Here is a 15,000-nt window from a genome sequence, read left to right on the forward strand (position 1 = left end):
AATTTCATTTTTATTGCATACATTGCTCTGCGGGCTTTTTCTTTGAGTGCCTTCACTGCCATATTAAAGTTTCCCGATGCAGATATGGTCAGACCAAGGTAGGTGTAATTTTTTGTGTGTTCAATTAAGGTGTTGTTCAGGGTGAATTTACATTTTTGTTTCTGACATCTGGGTTTTTTTTGGAAAATCATGATTTTAGTTTTTTGGAAATTTACTGCCAGGGCCCAATTATGGCAATATTGCTCCAGAATATTAATGTTTTGTTGAAGACCTTCTTTGGTTGGTGATAGAAGTACCAAGTCATCAGCATATAGCAGGTATTTCACCTCTGTGTCAAATAGTGTGAGTCCTGGGGCTGGAGATTGGTCCAACATGTCTGCTAATTCATTGATATAAATGTTGAAAAGATTTGGACTCAAATTGCAGCCTTGTCTCACACCTCGACATTGTGAAAAAAATTCTGTTCTTTGGTTTTTGATTTTTATTGCACACTTATTTTCTGTGTACATACATTTTATTAAGTCATACACCTTACCACCAAGCCCACTTTGTAGAATTTTGTAGAATAGCCCTTCGTGCCAAATCGAATCAAATGCTTTTTTAAAGTCAATAAAGCAAGCAAAGATTTTGCCCTCTTTTTTTTGGTGGACGTGTTTATTAATTAGTGTGTGTAAGGTGTATATATGGTCAGTAGTGCGATGGTTAGGGAGAAAGCCAATTTGACATTTACTTATTACATTTTTTTCTTGAAGAAAGGTTTGAATTCTTGAATTCAAAATGCTACAGAAAATCTTTCCCAAGTTACTGTTGACGCAAATTCCCCTGTAATTATTGGGGTCTGATTTGTCTCCACTTTTGTGGATAGGGGAGATGAGCCCCTGGTTCCAGACATCAGGGAAGCAGCCAGAAGTTAAAACCATGTTGAACAATTTAAGCACAGCATTTTGCAACTCAGGTGTGCTGTTTTTCAGCATTTCATTTCTGATGTTGTCTACACCACAAGCCTTTTTTGATTTAATAGATTTTAGCTTTTCATTTAGTTCTTGTTGGGTTATTGGGTAATCTAATGGATTTTGGTTGTTTTTAATGACTGATTCCAGGATGTTCAATTTTTCTTTAATTTCTAATTGGTTCTGGTTTAAGTCTTTTTGTGGGATGTTTTTGTATAGATTATCAAAGTAAGTTTTCCAAATTCCTACATCTTGTATGGCTAATTCTTGTGGCTTTGTTGTGCTTAAATTGTTCCACATGTCCCAGAACTGATTTTGGTCAATTGCGTTTTCAATTTCATCAAGTGTCTTGTTGGTATAATTCAATTTCTTGCATTTCAGTGTTTGTTTATACTGTTTCAGAGTTTCAAAGTATTCATATCGTAGCTCTGGGTTGTTTTGCTGCTTATGTTTTTTGTTTGACATTTGTCTTAGGTGTTTTCTAATTGTTTTACATTCATTATCAAACCATTTGTCAGAAACGTTTTGATTTTTGCTTCTGATGTTGCATTGCTTTGGTTTTCTCAAATTTGCTTTCGATGCTGCTTTTTGGAATATGCAGTTGATGTTTTGGGTAGCTGAATTGACACCATCTTTATTGTTTTGGTACTGTGAGTTATTGAAAAACTGTATAGAGTTCATCATTTCATTTGAGTTCAATGTTTCAATGAATGCCTCTGCACTGTTTGGAGCCCATCTGAACGATTGGTTTATGTTGTAAAGATTATTGGGCTGTTTTTTTGAATGAATATTGCCGGTTAATTTCTTCAGAAATTCCCCCTCTCTCTCTCTCTCTCTCTCGCTCCTCTCTCTCTCTCTCTCTCTCTCCTCTCTCTCTTTTTCTCTCTCCTCTCTCTTCTCTCTCTCCTCTCTTTCTCTCTCCTCCTCTCTCCTCTCTCTCTGTGTATGTTTGTGTCCAGGCTTGGCGTCAGTAGCTGGGATGTGTGAGCCGGAGAGGAGTTGCAGCATCAATGAAGACATCGGCCTGGGTTCTGCTTTCACCATCGCTCACGAGATTGGCCACAAGTGAGTTTGCTCACATTTACTTTACTAAACACTGTTAACCCTTTCAGGCCTTTCCCTTATCCCCTCCACACCAAGGCTTTTAAAACCATGTGTCCCCAAATAATGTTCAGCCGGATGACAATATTCTCACAACAAAATATTTAACTACACCTGTGTATAATAATAATACATACATGCATACGATACATGTCCAAAAGTATGTGGACACCTGCTCGTCGAAACACCTAATTCCAAAATAATAGGCTATGAGAGATGAGAGAGAGGAGAGAGAGAGAGCAAGAGAGAAAGAGAGGGGAGAGAGAGCGAAAGAGAGAGAGAGAAAAAAAAGAGGGGGAAGGCTTTCCACTAGATGGAACATTGCTGCGGCTGTGCTGGGTGGAGAGGAACCAGGCTGAGGGGTGGCCAGTCTATAACAGTACATAACAGTACCTGGCTTTGTGAACGGGGCATTGTCATGATGAAACAGGAAAGGACCTTCCCCAAACTGTTGCCACAAAGTTGGAAGTACAGAATCGTCTAGAATATCATTGTATGCTGTAGCGTTAAGATTTCCCTTCACTGGAACTAAGGGGCCTAGCCCAACCATGAAAAACAGCCCCAGACCATTATTCCTCCTCCACCAAACTTTACAGTTGGCACTTTGCATTCAGGCAGGTAGCATTCTCCTGGCGTCCACCAAACCCAGATTAGTCTGTCAGACTGCCAGGCGGTGAAGCAATTGATCACTCCAGAGAACGTGTTTCCACTGTTCTAGAGTTCAATTACGACGAGCTTTACTCCACTCCAGCCAACCCTTGTCATTGCGTATGGTGATCTTAGGCTTGTGTGCGGCTGCTCGGCCATGGAAACACATTTCATGAAGCTCCCGACAAACAGTTCTTGTGCTGACGCGCTACTCACTTCAGCTTTCACCGGTCCCGTTCTGTGAGCTTGTGTGGCTAACGACTTCGCGGCTGAGCCGTCGTTGCTTCTAGACGTTTCCACTTCACAATAACAGCACTTACAGTTGACCGTTGGCAGCTCTAGCAGGGCAGACATTTGACCAACTGACTTGTTGGAAAGGTGCCATCCTATGACGGTGCCACGTTGAGTCACTGTGCTCTTCAGTAAGGCCATTCTACTGCCACTGTTTGTCTATGGAGATTGCATGGCGGTGTGCTCGATTTTCTACACCTGTCAATAGCGGCTGTGGCTTAAATAGCCGAATCCACTAATTTGAAGGGGTGTCCACCTACTTTTGGCCATGTCGTGTATATTCCTACACAGAGAGAGTCTACTATTCTCGAAGAAGTACCAGAGCTTTGGGTCGGGTTGCCAAATCTGTCTGTGTGTAGCTACGCTCCCCTCTACAGACACCCTGCACTGTATCTCTACATATTAGCTCATGCTAATGACAGTGTCCGCATACCTCCTGAATATAAATGTAAATAACGATGATGTATTGGTCTACGGTTCACAGAGATGGCCATTTCCTTTATCGTGTCTCGTGTCTGCTTCTGTTGTGGGGCAGTTGTAAAAATAGTCCCTGCAAGGAGAGGATGTATGAAGAAAAATGTAAAAAAAAAAAATGTTGCGACACGGTTTCAGGACGGCTGATTTATTTCCAGAGTAGGCTAAAATGTCATAAACGCCAGCCTTAGAAAAACAGGCCGGGGCCTTGCGATGTGGTTGGTTTGTTATATACATTACATACTGATTTGTGCTTTTGGACGGTCAGGAAAAGTAAGCCTCGGCTTCCTGCCGTAACGCAAGCTTTTCTTTCGTTACGATATTCCGACAGACAATGTTTTGGGGAGAATTATTTTTTTGAATTGTTCAAATGATTTATATGCAGCCAGTCCAGTGTTCAGTCAGAAATGAAAAGTTGGGCAGCAGAAGGCAGCCTTTCTTTCTGTTAAGGAGGTTTAGGGGGAGGGTGAATTGAGTGTGGGTTGAACCTCTCTCTCTCTCTCTCTCTCTCTCTCTCTCTCTCTCTCTCTCTCTCTCTCTCTCTCTGTCTTTCTCTCTGTCTTTCTCTCTGTCTTTCTCTCTCTTTTCTCTCTCTCTCTCTCTCTCTCTCTCTCTCTCTCTCTCTCTCTCTCTCTCTCTCTCTCTTTCTCTTTCTCTCTTTCTCTCTCTTTCTCTCTCTCTCTCTCTCTTCCTCTCCCGCTCTCCTTTTTCACTCTCTTTCCCCCTGTCTCATTGAGATCGTAGAGAGTTTGGCCCTGGTCTCTCCCCACCTCCCGGGTCTGTAGCTGGTGATTGATTGACAGGCAGGCAGCATCAGGGTGGTGGTTAAAACCCTCTGGTTCCTTCAGCTCTCCAGACAGAGACTGACCCCTGACCTCTAGTCCCCTCTACACCAGATGTTACGGAGCTTTCTCTAATCATCCCATAGCCTCTCTACCTCTCTCTAACCATCCCATAGCCTCTCTACCTCTCTCTAGCCATCCCATAGCCTCTCTACCTCACTCTAACCATCTCATAGCCTCTCTACCACTCTCTAACCATCCCATAGCCTCTCTACCTTTCTCTAACCATCTCATAGCCTCTCTACCTCTCTCTAACCATCCCATAGCCTCTCTACCGCTCTCTAACCATCCCATAGCCTCTCTACCTCTCTGTAACCATCCCATAGCCTCTCTACCTCTCTCTAACCATCCCATAGCCTCTCTACCTCTCTCTAACCATCTCATAGCCTCTCTACCTCTCTCTAACCATCCCATAGCCTCTCTACCTCTCTCTAACCATCCCATAGCCTTTCTACCTCTCTCTAACCATCCCATAGCCTCTCTACCTCTCTCTAACCATCCCATACAATTTCTACCTCTCTCTAACCATCCCATAGCCTCTCTACCTCTCTCTAACCATCCCATAGCCTCTCTACCTCTCTCTAACCATACCATAGCCTCTCTACCTTTCTCTAACCATCTCATAGCCTCTCTACCTATTTGAATCGATCTGACTGATTCACACACATCACCCGTAGTATTAGAATCTATGACTGATTCACACACATCACCCGCAGTATTAGAATCTATCTGACTGATTCACACACATCACCTGCAGTAGATTTCTCCCTCCATGACACCACCAATCTCCCTTTGAATGGGATGTTGAGCCAATCTGGGTAGAAGCTGCCCTTAGGCACAGATACCTTACCTTAACCTGCAACTGGCCTTAGATCACTGTCTTGATTCCATCTTACTCCGTGTTTTACCTGCCCTCCTCTCTGTCCTCCATTTTGTGTCTTACAGTTTCGGGATGAACCATGATGGAATAGGAAACTCATGTGGGACTAAAGGCCACGAGGCAGCCAAGCTGATGGCGGCCCACATCACAGCTAACACCAACCCCTTCTCCTGGTCGGCCTGCAGTAAGGACTATATCACCAGCTTCCTCGAGTAAGTGGAAGAGGGGCACCGCCTATCTCAGTTTATTCCCAGTTAAAAACCACCTATTGAAACTCTTGTACATATCCTGAACCAACCAGAAACGTCCTCAGTAGGTAAAAAGACACGGATAGCCTTCCAGCCGTCCAAACATTGAGCCGGGGATTTGGGACAGACACAGAAATCCTACTCTCGTCCTCCTCTTCATAATCGCCTGTCTCTCCGTGCTTTGAATAACAGATAGGTTTGTTTTCTTGCCTCTGTAAAGAGGGATATTCTTCATTTATTTCAAATAGTGCCCCTCAGAACCGGCAGATGATAACAGATAGAGTCTGGGTTTAGAAGTATTAAACAAATCCTCTCGTCAGACAGCGTCCATAGAAAACAAAGCAGCTTGGCCTCGAAGGCCCTCAACTTCTTAACCCAACGAATGGTTTTCAGCGTGCGTGTCGGGAGAACGGTGGCCCTGGTTGTCAGAGCGGGTTCTCTGGTGAAAGCCTTCCCGAGCCGGGAGAGACGAGGAGAGGAGGGGCGAGGAGAGGAGAGGAGAGACGTGGAGAGGAGAGGCGAGGAGAGGAGAGGAGAGACGAGGAGAGGAGAGACGAGGAGAGGAGAGACGAGGAGAGGAGAGACGAGGAGAGGCGAGGAGAGGAGAGACGAGGAGAGGAGAGACGAGGAGAGGAGGAGAGGCGAGGAGAGGCGAGGAGAGGCGAGGAGAGACGAGGAGAGGAGAGGAGAGGCGAGGAGAGGAGGGACGAGGAGAGGCGAGGAGAGGAGAGGAGAGACGAGGAGAGGAGAGGCGAGACGAGGAAAGACATTAGCTAGCAGTACCAAGTAGCATTGGCACATAGACGTAGACATTACACGTACCAACTTCTCACAGTGACACACAGCCTCGCTACGGTTTCTGGACATCCTCACGCTGGCCGTCTTTTCTCACAGTTGGATCACCTGAGAGTCTAGCACTCTTTTCAGACCAAAGTGCAGAGAGGCTGAATATTTTTGCTCACATTGGCGTGATCCCCCCCCCCCCCCCCGTTTTGTGCTGTTCCCTTTTCTTCTTCTCCTCGGAAATTCTGTTGTGGGTGAATTCGTCTTTGTGTCTTTTCCACTCCGCCTTTTCATTTGTGATGTATTGCTTTTTGTCCTGGGAGGTTTTTCCTGTGAACTAGACGTTACCCTCCCCAGGTTCTCTCCCTCCGGCAGTCTTCTGGACATGCCACACGTTTCTTCTCGCCAAGTAAACAACGTTGGCTGCGGCCTTGGCTTCTATACTGGGTTGCTGGTGCAATATGTGGCTGGTCGTTCGGGTTCTAAAGAATGGTTTATGAATGCAGACATAGTTCAGACACAGTTTACTCTGCGTGGTTCTCTTGCCAGTATGCCATAAATCAATAGTTCTGTAACTTTTAGCCTAGTTATATTCACAATAGATATACGACATGGAGTTCACTCCAATGTGGCCACCAACCAAGAATTGTGCACTTTTCTATTGAAGCAATATCTAGGCCTCGATTCAATCCGGACGTCAGTCATAATCCGATTGAGCCGACATGTGCAGTGTTTAGTGTGAATGCAGAACCTTTGTAGCCGAAAAGGGGTGATCAGATTGAATCTCGACCCCAAGTCTTAAAATCATACGATTTCAATGTTTATTTAATCTCGTTAATATCTAGTCTTAACACGGCTGACCAAGGCGGGGGTTTAGGATCCGGCGATGCTTCCTCTTCTGATTTGAAGAGATTTCCTCTCTGACAGTGTAACGAACTTGGCTTTTCCCAGAGGACAGGAAGCTGCTTCGACTCTGTCAAGTAATACTTTTCTATGTTTAAACATCAGACTATTTGATCTCTCCCCGAAGCAATAAACGGTGGAGTCTGCCCCAGACCTGGTTTGCCGGGGTGTGGGTTGATGTAGTGGGCTGGGAGGGTAGGTCTTAGGGGAGCTCAGCTGACCAGAGCTAGGCTCTCTCTGGTGAGACGGACCTCTTCAAGGAAAATGATTATTCCACTACAGAGGAAAAGAGCGAGAGAGAGAGAGAGAGAGAGGGGAAGGGGAGGGAGAAAGAGAAAGGAGGGGAAAAGAGAGAGGGAGAAAGGAAGAGGGAGATAGAGAGAAAGAGTAAAAGGGTCAATTGAAGAGGTGAAATGTTATACTACCCAGGGCCTGAGCTCCAGTGTTTCTTCCTCTCCTCTCCGGTTGGTGGACATGCTTTAGCTGAGTTGAGTGTAGTTTCCTATTAGATGTGCTGTCTGATCATCTGGTGGGGGGCCAAAGGCTCCTGGCTGCCTCTGGCCAATCTGCAAAGTACAGAGGAGATTATTTAACTTTGATTGTGGTGTTTTTGTGTTTTTAAATCATTTGATAGCTCACTTCAGTGTAGCTCCTACTGATGAGCAAAGTTGTAGTTAAAACGGTTAATCGGATCGGACTGTCCCAACATCTGATGAAGATGGAGAAGGACACTACCGTTACACAGATCTCTAGTTCACTCCTAAAAAGAGGGATGCGTTCTCTCTCCCCCTCTGTTTCACTCTGTTCCCTCCTTCCTCTCTCTCCTCCGCTAGCTCCCCTCCCCTCTCTCTCTCTCTCTCTCTCTCTCTCTCTCTCTCTCTCTCTCTCTCTCTCTCTCTCTCTCTCTCTCTCTCTCTCTCTCTCTCTCTCTCTCTCTCTCTCTCTCTCTCTCTCTCTCTCTCTCTCTCTCTCTCTCTCTCTCTCTCTCTCTCTCTCTCTCTCTCTGAGCCGTCTTATTCTTTCGAGGGACGAGAAGCAGTCCGCAGCACACTGCTGCTGCCACTGCTGGAAAGCACAAAGAGTACATTAGTAATACACATAGTAACAGACATAGCAATAGTAGTATTAATAATAATACCAGTACCAGTATTCGTAATAGTACCAGTAGTAGTATTAGTAGTAAAATAAATAGCAGTATAGTAATAGTATGAGCCAGTCGTCTGCCCTCAGAGCGGACAGGGAGACGGGGAGAGAACAGAGAAGCATCCGTTCAGCAACACCACCGTATCTAAAACAAGCTACACAACCAACCCAGAATAAACACACACAACCAACCCAACAAAAGCTGCTCTGTCTGTCCTGCCTGCTTTCTTGGCCACACTTTTAGTATTTATATTTTCTTGGGCAGAGTAGAAAAGTAGCTAAAACAGAATACAAAATTGCAGTCTTTTTGTGTGTGTGTGTGTGTGTGTTTGTGTGTGTTTGTGTGTGTGTGTGTGTGTTTGTATGTGTTTTCAGAGTGAGTTCTTTGTGTGTGTGTGTGTGTGTGTGTGTGTGTGTGTGTGTGTGTGTGTGTGTGTGTGTGTGTGTGTGTGTGTTTGTGTGTGTTTTCAGAGTGAGTTCTTTGTGCGGCAGACATATTTCTATTATGACAAAACAGACTAAACAGAGTTCCAGCTCAGGACTGGTGACCTGCGGCCCACTCAGAGTTTTTCTCTCTCTTTCTCTCCTCCTGTCGTTTTATTGGCTTCTCCGTGGATCCCATACGTGTGGCGTAGTCGCGGTGCCAAATAAGCAGAGCGCAGCGAGTTTCTGACAGGCAGACAGACAGACAGACAGACAGACAGGCAGGCAGACAGACAGACAGACAGACAGACAGACAGACAGACAGACAGGCAGGCAGGCAGGCAGACAGGCAGGCAGGCAGGCAGGCAGGCAGGCAGGCAGACAGACAGACAGACAGACAGACAGACAGGCAGACAGACAGGCAGACAAACAGACAGACACTGCTTGCAGTTTGGGTTTTCATGGTCTCTTCTCTTTGCTTTGTTGTTCCTCGTCTTTACATGTATTTTCTTGACTTCCTCTTCCTCTCCACTCCGTCTATAGGGTTGTGGGGTTAGAGGCTACTGAAGACGTACACGGCGATGCGACAAGTGTTAGTGGGACGGTGTGACCGGGGTTGGCATAAACTCTATTTGCGTCTCCTGCCAATGCCATGCCATCAGTCGTTTCAAGTCACTGTGCTGGAATTGTGTACAATACAGGTTGAGAGATGCCCTCTAAATGAAACGATGTATTTGATGTTGCCAAACCAGTGATCTTCTATCCTGGAGGGCTGCTTTTTGAACACCAGTACCTAGTAGCTATACCTAGTAGCTATACTTTGCCCGGTTTTCCCCAAACCTCTCCTTGAGTACCCAGAGCCGTTCCACTTATATGACACATTCCAACACTAGCACATCTGAGTCAACTTAACATCATGCCCTTGATTAGTCCATTAAGACTGGAGGATGCCTTTGGGAACCCGCGCGGTAGGCTCTGCGGGTGTGGTGTGTAAGAAACAATCCTATTGTAGGTTTGTTTTTTTGACAGCTCAGGTCGGGGGACGTGTCTGGACAATGAACCTCTGAAACGAGACTTCCTGTACCCAACAGTGGTCCCGGGGCAGGTGTACGACGCAGACGAGCAGTGTCGCTTCCAGTATGGAGCTTCCTCACGACAGTGCAAATATGGGGTAAGAAACCTGCGTCTCTCCGCCTCTGCGGTATGCACACCGTCTCTCTCCTCTGCGGTATGCACACCGTCTCTCTCCTCTGCGGTGTGCACACCGTCTCTCTCCTCTGCGGTGTGCACACCGTCTCTCTCCTCTGCGGTATGCACACCATCTCTCTCCTCTGCGGTATGCACACCGTCTCTCTCCTCTGCGGTATGCACACCGACTCTCTCCTCTGCGGTATGCACACCGTCTCTCTCCTCTGAGGTATGCACACCGTCTCTCTCCTCTGCGGTATGCACACCGTCTCTCTCCTCTGCGGTATGCACACCGTCTCCCTTCTCTGCCGTATGCACACCGTTTCTCTCCTCTGCGGTATGCACACCGTCTCTCTCCTCTGCGGTATGCACACCGTCTCTCTCCTCTGCGGTATGCACACCGTCTCTCTCCTCTGCGGTGTGCACACCGTCTCTCTCCTCTGCGGTATGCACACCGTCTCTCTCCTCTGCGGTATGCACACCGTCTCTCTCCTCTGCGGTATGCACACCGTCTCTCTCCTCTGCGGTATGCACACCGACTCTCTCCTCTGCGGTATGCACACCGTCTCTCTCCTCTGAGGTATGCACACCGTCTCTCTCCTCTGCGGTATGCACACCGTCTCTCTCCTCTGCGGTATGCACACCGTCTCCCTTCTCTGCCGTATGCACACCGTCTCTCTCCTCTTAAGTGGAGGACAATGCTTTGTTCATGGAAAATGCTTTGTTAATTGAATCCAACAACGGTTGATCCTGCATCTAACATTAGTGATAATGCTAGTGAAGCAGGGGCTCTGGTAGTGATCAGGTAACAGGAGAGGAGCACATCTGTTGTGCCAAGCTGCCTTGTATATCAAAGGGTGTTAATCAGGGGTTAAGGGTGTTATCTTCTTAGTCAGGGGTTAACAGTGTTATTTTCTTAGTCAGGGGTTAAGGGTGTTATTCTTAGTCAGGGGTTAAGGGTGTTATCTTCTTAATCAGGGGTTAAGGGTGTTATCTTCATAGTCAGGGGTTAAGGGTGTTATCTTCTTAATCAGGGGTTAAGGGTGTTATCTTCTTAATCAGGGGTTAAGGGTGTTATCTTCTTACTCAGGGGTTAAGGGTGTTATCTTCTTAATCAGGGGTTAAGGGTGTTATCTTCATAGTCAGGGGTTAAGGGTGTTATCTTCTTAATCAGGGGTTAAGGGTGTTATCTTCTTAGTCAGGGGTTAAGGGTGTTATCTTCTTATCATCCTAAGGAAACATAATTGTTTTCTTAGCACCTGGGATGGGTGTGCCGCATATCTCACTAACCTATCTTAAAGTGATGGATGAGGGAGGGAGGTTTGCACACACACACACACACACACCCACACACACACCACAGTTTCGTAAAAAATCATTACCCCCTACCACCACCATGAAGAATAACAACACAAGGTAAATAAAGAGACACGAGCAGAGAGAGAACTGAACCAAGCCACAGACACAGGAGATGTTGAATGAAAGCCACAAAGAATTAATGAACCAATACGGACACAACAAAAAAAAGAGTCTGCCATTAGCCGAGATCAAGAGAGTTTATTTTGTTTCATTGAAAGAAATATCTGACAGCAGATTACTACGGGCCCCAAATCAAAGCCTGTCATTTTGGCTCTTAAGCTCATAATTGTGGTTTTAGATCAGCATGAAAGACAGCCATTTCTGAAAGGAGAGCATTCCTCCACAGCCTGGCTCAGCTGTGCTGCTCTGAGCCTCGGCTGCGTCCACAGCACTAGAATGTAGTCTTTCAACTAGTAGGGTTATGGATTCTGACAGTCAGGTCTGTTTCACTCAGCCAGCCAGCTGTCTGGTAAAGAGTTGTCTATAGTTTAGAGCTTGCTGATTGGACCCATGTAGCCATAGAAACAATGAAAGGATCTATGACTTGATAGTGCTTGCTTTTGGAGGTGATGTACTGTAAGGGGACGTCTTTGGGATACGGTTACCCTGTAGAGACACACAGAGCAGAGCAGGCCCTGCTTTAGTGCCATTAAAGACTAAAGAGGACAACTAAAAGATGTGTAGGAGGAAGAGAGGCACAGCAGCACTTTACAGTCACTGTTACGGTTGCGGTGGTTTGTTTGTGTCCTGCTACTCAACTGGTCTCTCTTTCCACCAGTCCTCTTACCCTACAGCTGTAGTGGGTTCTAATAGGAACAAACAGCCCTGTGGAAAAGTTGGTCTGTTGCTTGCACTGAAAGGGAAGGACAGAATGGCGGACAGTTTGGCCACACGTTTGCTCCCGTGGAATAACATAAAATATGTTTGTTGTTGTTGTTGTTTTTGAACGGGCTCACGGAAGTGAAATATTTGAGCGGTCGTTTCTAACGGACTCTCAGAACGTCGGAGTCACCGGGAAGGGCAGGAGATACCTTTTGGCCCGGAAAGGGCGATGACGTCACAGAGGTCAGATCTCAGCGTGAAACAGGGAAGACGTTGGTTTCGCGGCCACACAGGGGGGCGGACACAAAGTGTCAAGCTAAGTTATACGAGTAATACACTCCTTCATCGCGTTGCTCGTCCTGAACCCCAGTTCAGTCGCAAGGTGAGGAGGGGAGGAAAAACGGCTAAGTGACGTCTAAGTTACTGGCGGGCCTCCCTGATCCCCTGCTCTCTTTAACCCTTCGCCAACCCTCCCGCATCCTCTCTGTTAGCATGAATCTGCCGGACCAGGTCTGGGTCACATCCATCCATACCCGGTTCTCCTTCTGACCTTTCAGCCGGCTCTGAACGGGAATGGTGGGGAAGCCAGAGAGGAGGGAGGGTGAGGTTTTAAGTGGGGGGAGTGGGGGTGGGGGGCAGTGAGGGGTTAGCGGGGGGCAGAAGGGGGGGGGCTTATTGAAAGCAGCTGGGAGTGGTGCAGCGAGACAGGGCAGACTCAGAGTGACAGTTTGCAGCTTTATTTCATCTATCGCGTCTAGCAGCAGCAGAGACCAGTGGAGACCAGCGGGGCCTGGACTTTATTTACTGACCCGTGGGGTCAGAACCTGGGCTCAGGGCCGTAACTCTTCTTCGTGACGCTGCTCCTCTTCTCCTCCACCGTAACACAGTTATCCAGTAAAAAGCCTTTGAAGTGGAGCGCCCGGAGGGGGAACCATAGAGGTTTAATGGGAAATCTAAGGCAGGGTTGTGCAGCGCTGTCCTTGTTACACGCATTCACTTATACAATTTTATTCATTCCAGACGAGAGTCTGACTGGGATTCTCTCTCTCTCTCTCTCTCTCTCTCTCTCTCTCTCTCTCTCTCTCTCGCTGTTGTAAGAGCAAGGAGATAAGATGGATAAATTGCAGAAACTGAAGAAGTTGTTTGTTTTCAAACTTCCTGTCAGACAAAGCGTTGTTGTTGTTGTTGTTATGTCTACAAATCCCTGCTCCTTGAGGCGCTCTCCTCTCTGAGGTACAGTTTGAGCTGATTTCCTGTAACTGGTTAACGGTGGTTCCTGGGAACTGACGTCAGCCGCCTCTCTGTTGAGGGTCCGGATAGGTGAACGTGACCAGGCGTAAGTTGTCCTTCAACACATGAGTAGCATGGGCTGACCTTTGGAATATCGTCTCTCAGGATTGAACTGAGTCCAAAGCACAGGGCTCAATCCGTCAGACCTGGGTCAGATATATCGGCCTCACACTTCCAAAATAGTTCAGCTGAGCTTGAGTTAGTTTGCCCGGTGTGAAATGGAACCTATGAAAATAGTCCTAAGTGACTCCAAACTGTGCAAACTCGATTTGACCCAGGTCTGCTATCCTTTTAAGGGAAAGCAATATGAGGGATGCCGAGAGCCAGGTATTTTCTCCCCTCTCCAGCTCTTTCACCTTTAGTTCTGATGGGGGACAGAGGAGAGGAGGCGTGAAAGTCACGTGAAGTCACACCATGTATTTATTTATCATCTCTAAGGCACTTCCCACACAGGCCCGTCTCTGTCCATTTCTCTACTTGTAATACGCTCTTCTCTGCAGCGAATTGCTTTCTTCTGACCAACTTGCTTTCGCCTCCTTTCCTAGGAAGTGTGTAGAGAGCTCTGGTGCCTTAGCAAAAGCAACCGCTGTGTCACCAACAGTATCCCTGCTGCCGAGGGGACCTTGTGTCAGACGGGAAGCATCGAGAAAGGGGTAAGTCCAAACGCACTAGTTGTCTCCTGTAGTTTACACACACTGGCTCTCTCCTTCACCTCCATACCAACAGCTCTCTCTCTCTCTCTCTCTCTCTCTCTCTCTCTCTCTCTCTCTCTCTCTCTCTCTCTCTCTCTCTCTCTCTCTCTCTCTCTCTCTCTCTCTCTCTCTCTCTCTCTCTCTCTCTCTCTCTCTCTCTCTCTCTCTCTCTCTCTCTCTCTCTCTCTCTCTCTCTCTCTCTCTCTCTCTCTCTCTCTCTCTCTCTCTCTCTCTCTCTCTCTCTCTCTCTCTCTCTCTCTCTCTCTCTCTCTCTCTCTCTCTCTCTCTCTCTCTCTCATATGATGGCAGCTAAGCCTCCATAGGTGGGAAGTAGCGTGTGAGTGTCAGAGCCAAGACTAGTTACTGTGAGGTGTGTGGTAACCAGATCTAGTAGGGCTCGTTCTCTCTCTCTCCTGTGGTATCCCAATGTATTACCGCCCCTCCCCCTTTCCCGCCACACACAAACACACCATGCTTTGAGGTCATCACTTCAGAGTCGAATCGCAGGGTGGCTGGCCACGCCACGGCCAGGTTAGACGGCTGACAGGGAGACGGTTTTAACATGGATTACGGTGGCCATTGTCACCGGATGGTCCGAGGTCTCAAAGGGAAGAATGGGAGGGTGTCAGGGGCTGTCGTGTGACATTACCCTCCGCTGACTGGAGCCTTTCAGGCCCCCGGGGGCCACTGACGGGGTCCTGGGCTACACAGGGTGCACAGGTTGAGATCAGCTCAGGGGGATTTGGGACAGAGGGCTTCGGGGGGCTGGTAGTGCGCTCCTGTCTGGGGTGAGGGTGGGTGGTGAGGGGGATGGGGGTTGGGAGGGGGCTTCAAAGGAACACAATTGTCAGCCATTTCTCACCAGGCCCTGTAATGGAGAGGCCCTGCCAACTAGGGGGGAAGGGAGGGAGGAGGGAGGGAGAGGTGGTAGGGCAGGGAGGAGAAGGAGGGGTGAGGTGGAGG

At 47.4% G+C, this 15,000-nt stretch overlaps 1 protein-coding gene across 1 annotated transcript in view; it reads left to right on the top strand.

Annotated features, from left to right (window-relative positions):
- The window catches only part of LOC139410039 (A disintegrin and metalloproteinase with thrombospondin motifs 6-like), a 315,470-nt gene that overhangs the window by 251,709 nt on the left and 48,761 nt on the right, over nt 1-15,000 (top strand). The window contains exons 8-11 of the mRNA XM_071155470.1: nt 1,910-2,015; nt 5,252-5,398; nt 9,716-9,857; nt 13,891-13,998. Of these exons, the coding sequence (XP_071011571.1) occupies nt 1,910-2,015; nt 5,252-5,398; nt 9,716-9,857; nt 13,891-13,998 (503 nt within the window). The remainder of the gene's footprint in view (nt 1-1,909; nt 2,016-5,251; nt 5,399-9,715; nt 9,858-13,890; nt 13,999-15,000) is intronic.

Source organism: Oncorhynchus clarkii, chromosome 5 (genome assembly GCF_045791955.1).
Source record: "Oncorhynchus clarkii lewisi isolate Uvic-CL-2024 chromosome 5, UVic_Ocla_1.0, whole genome shotgun sequence".
NCBI lineage: Eukaryota > Metazoa > Chordata > Actinopteri > Salmoniformes > Salmonidae > Oncorhynchus > Oncorhynchus clarkii.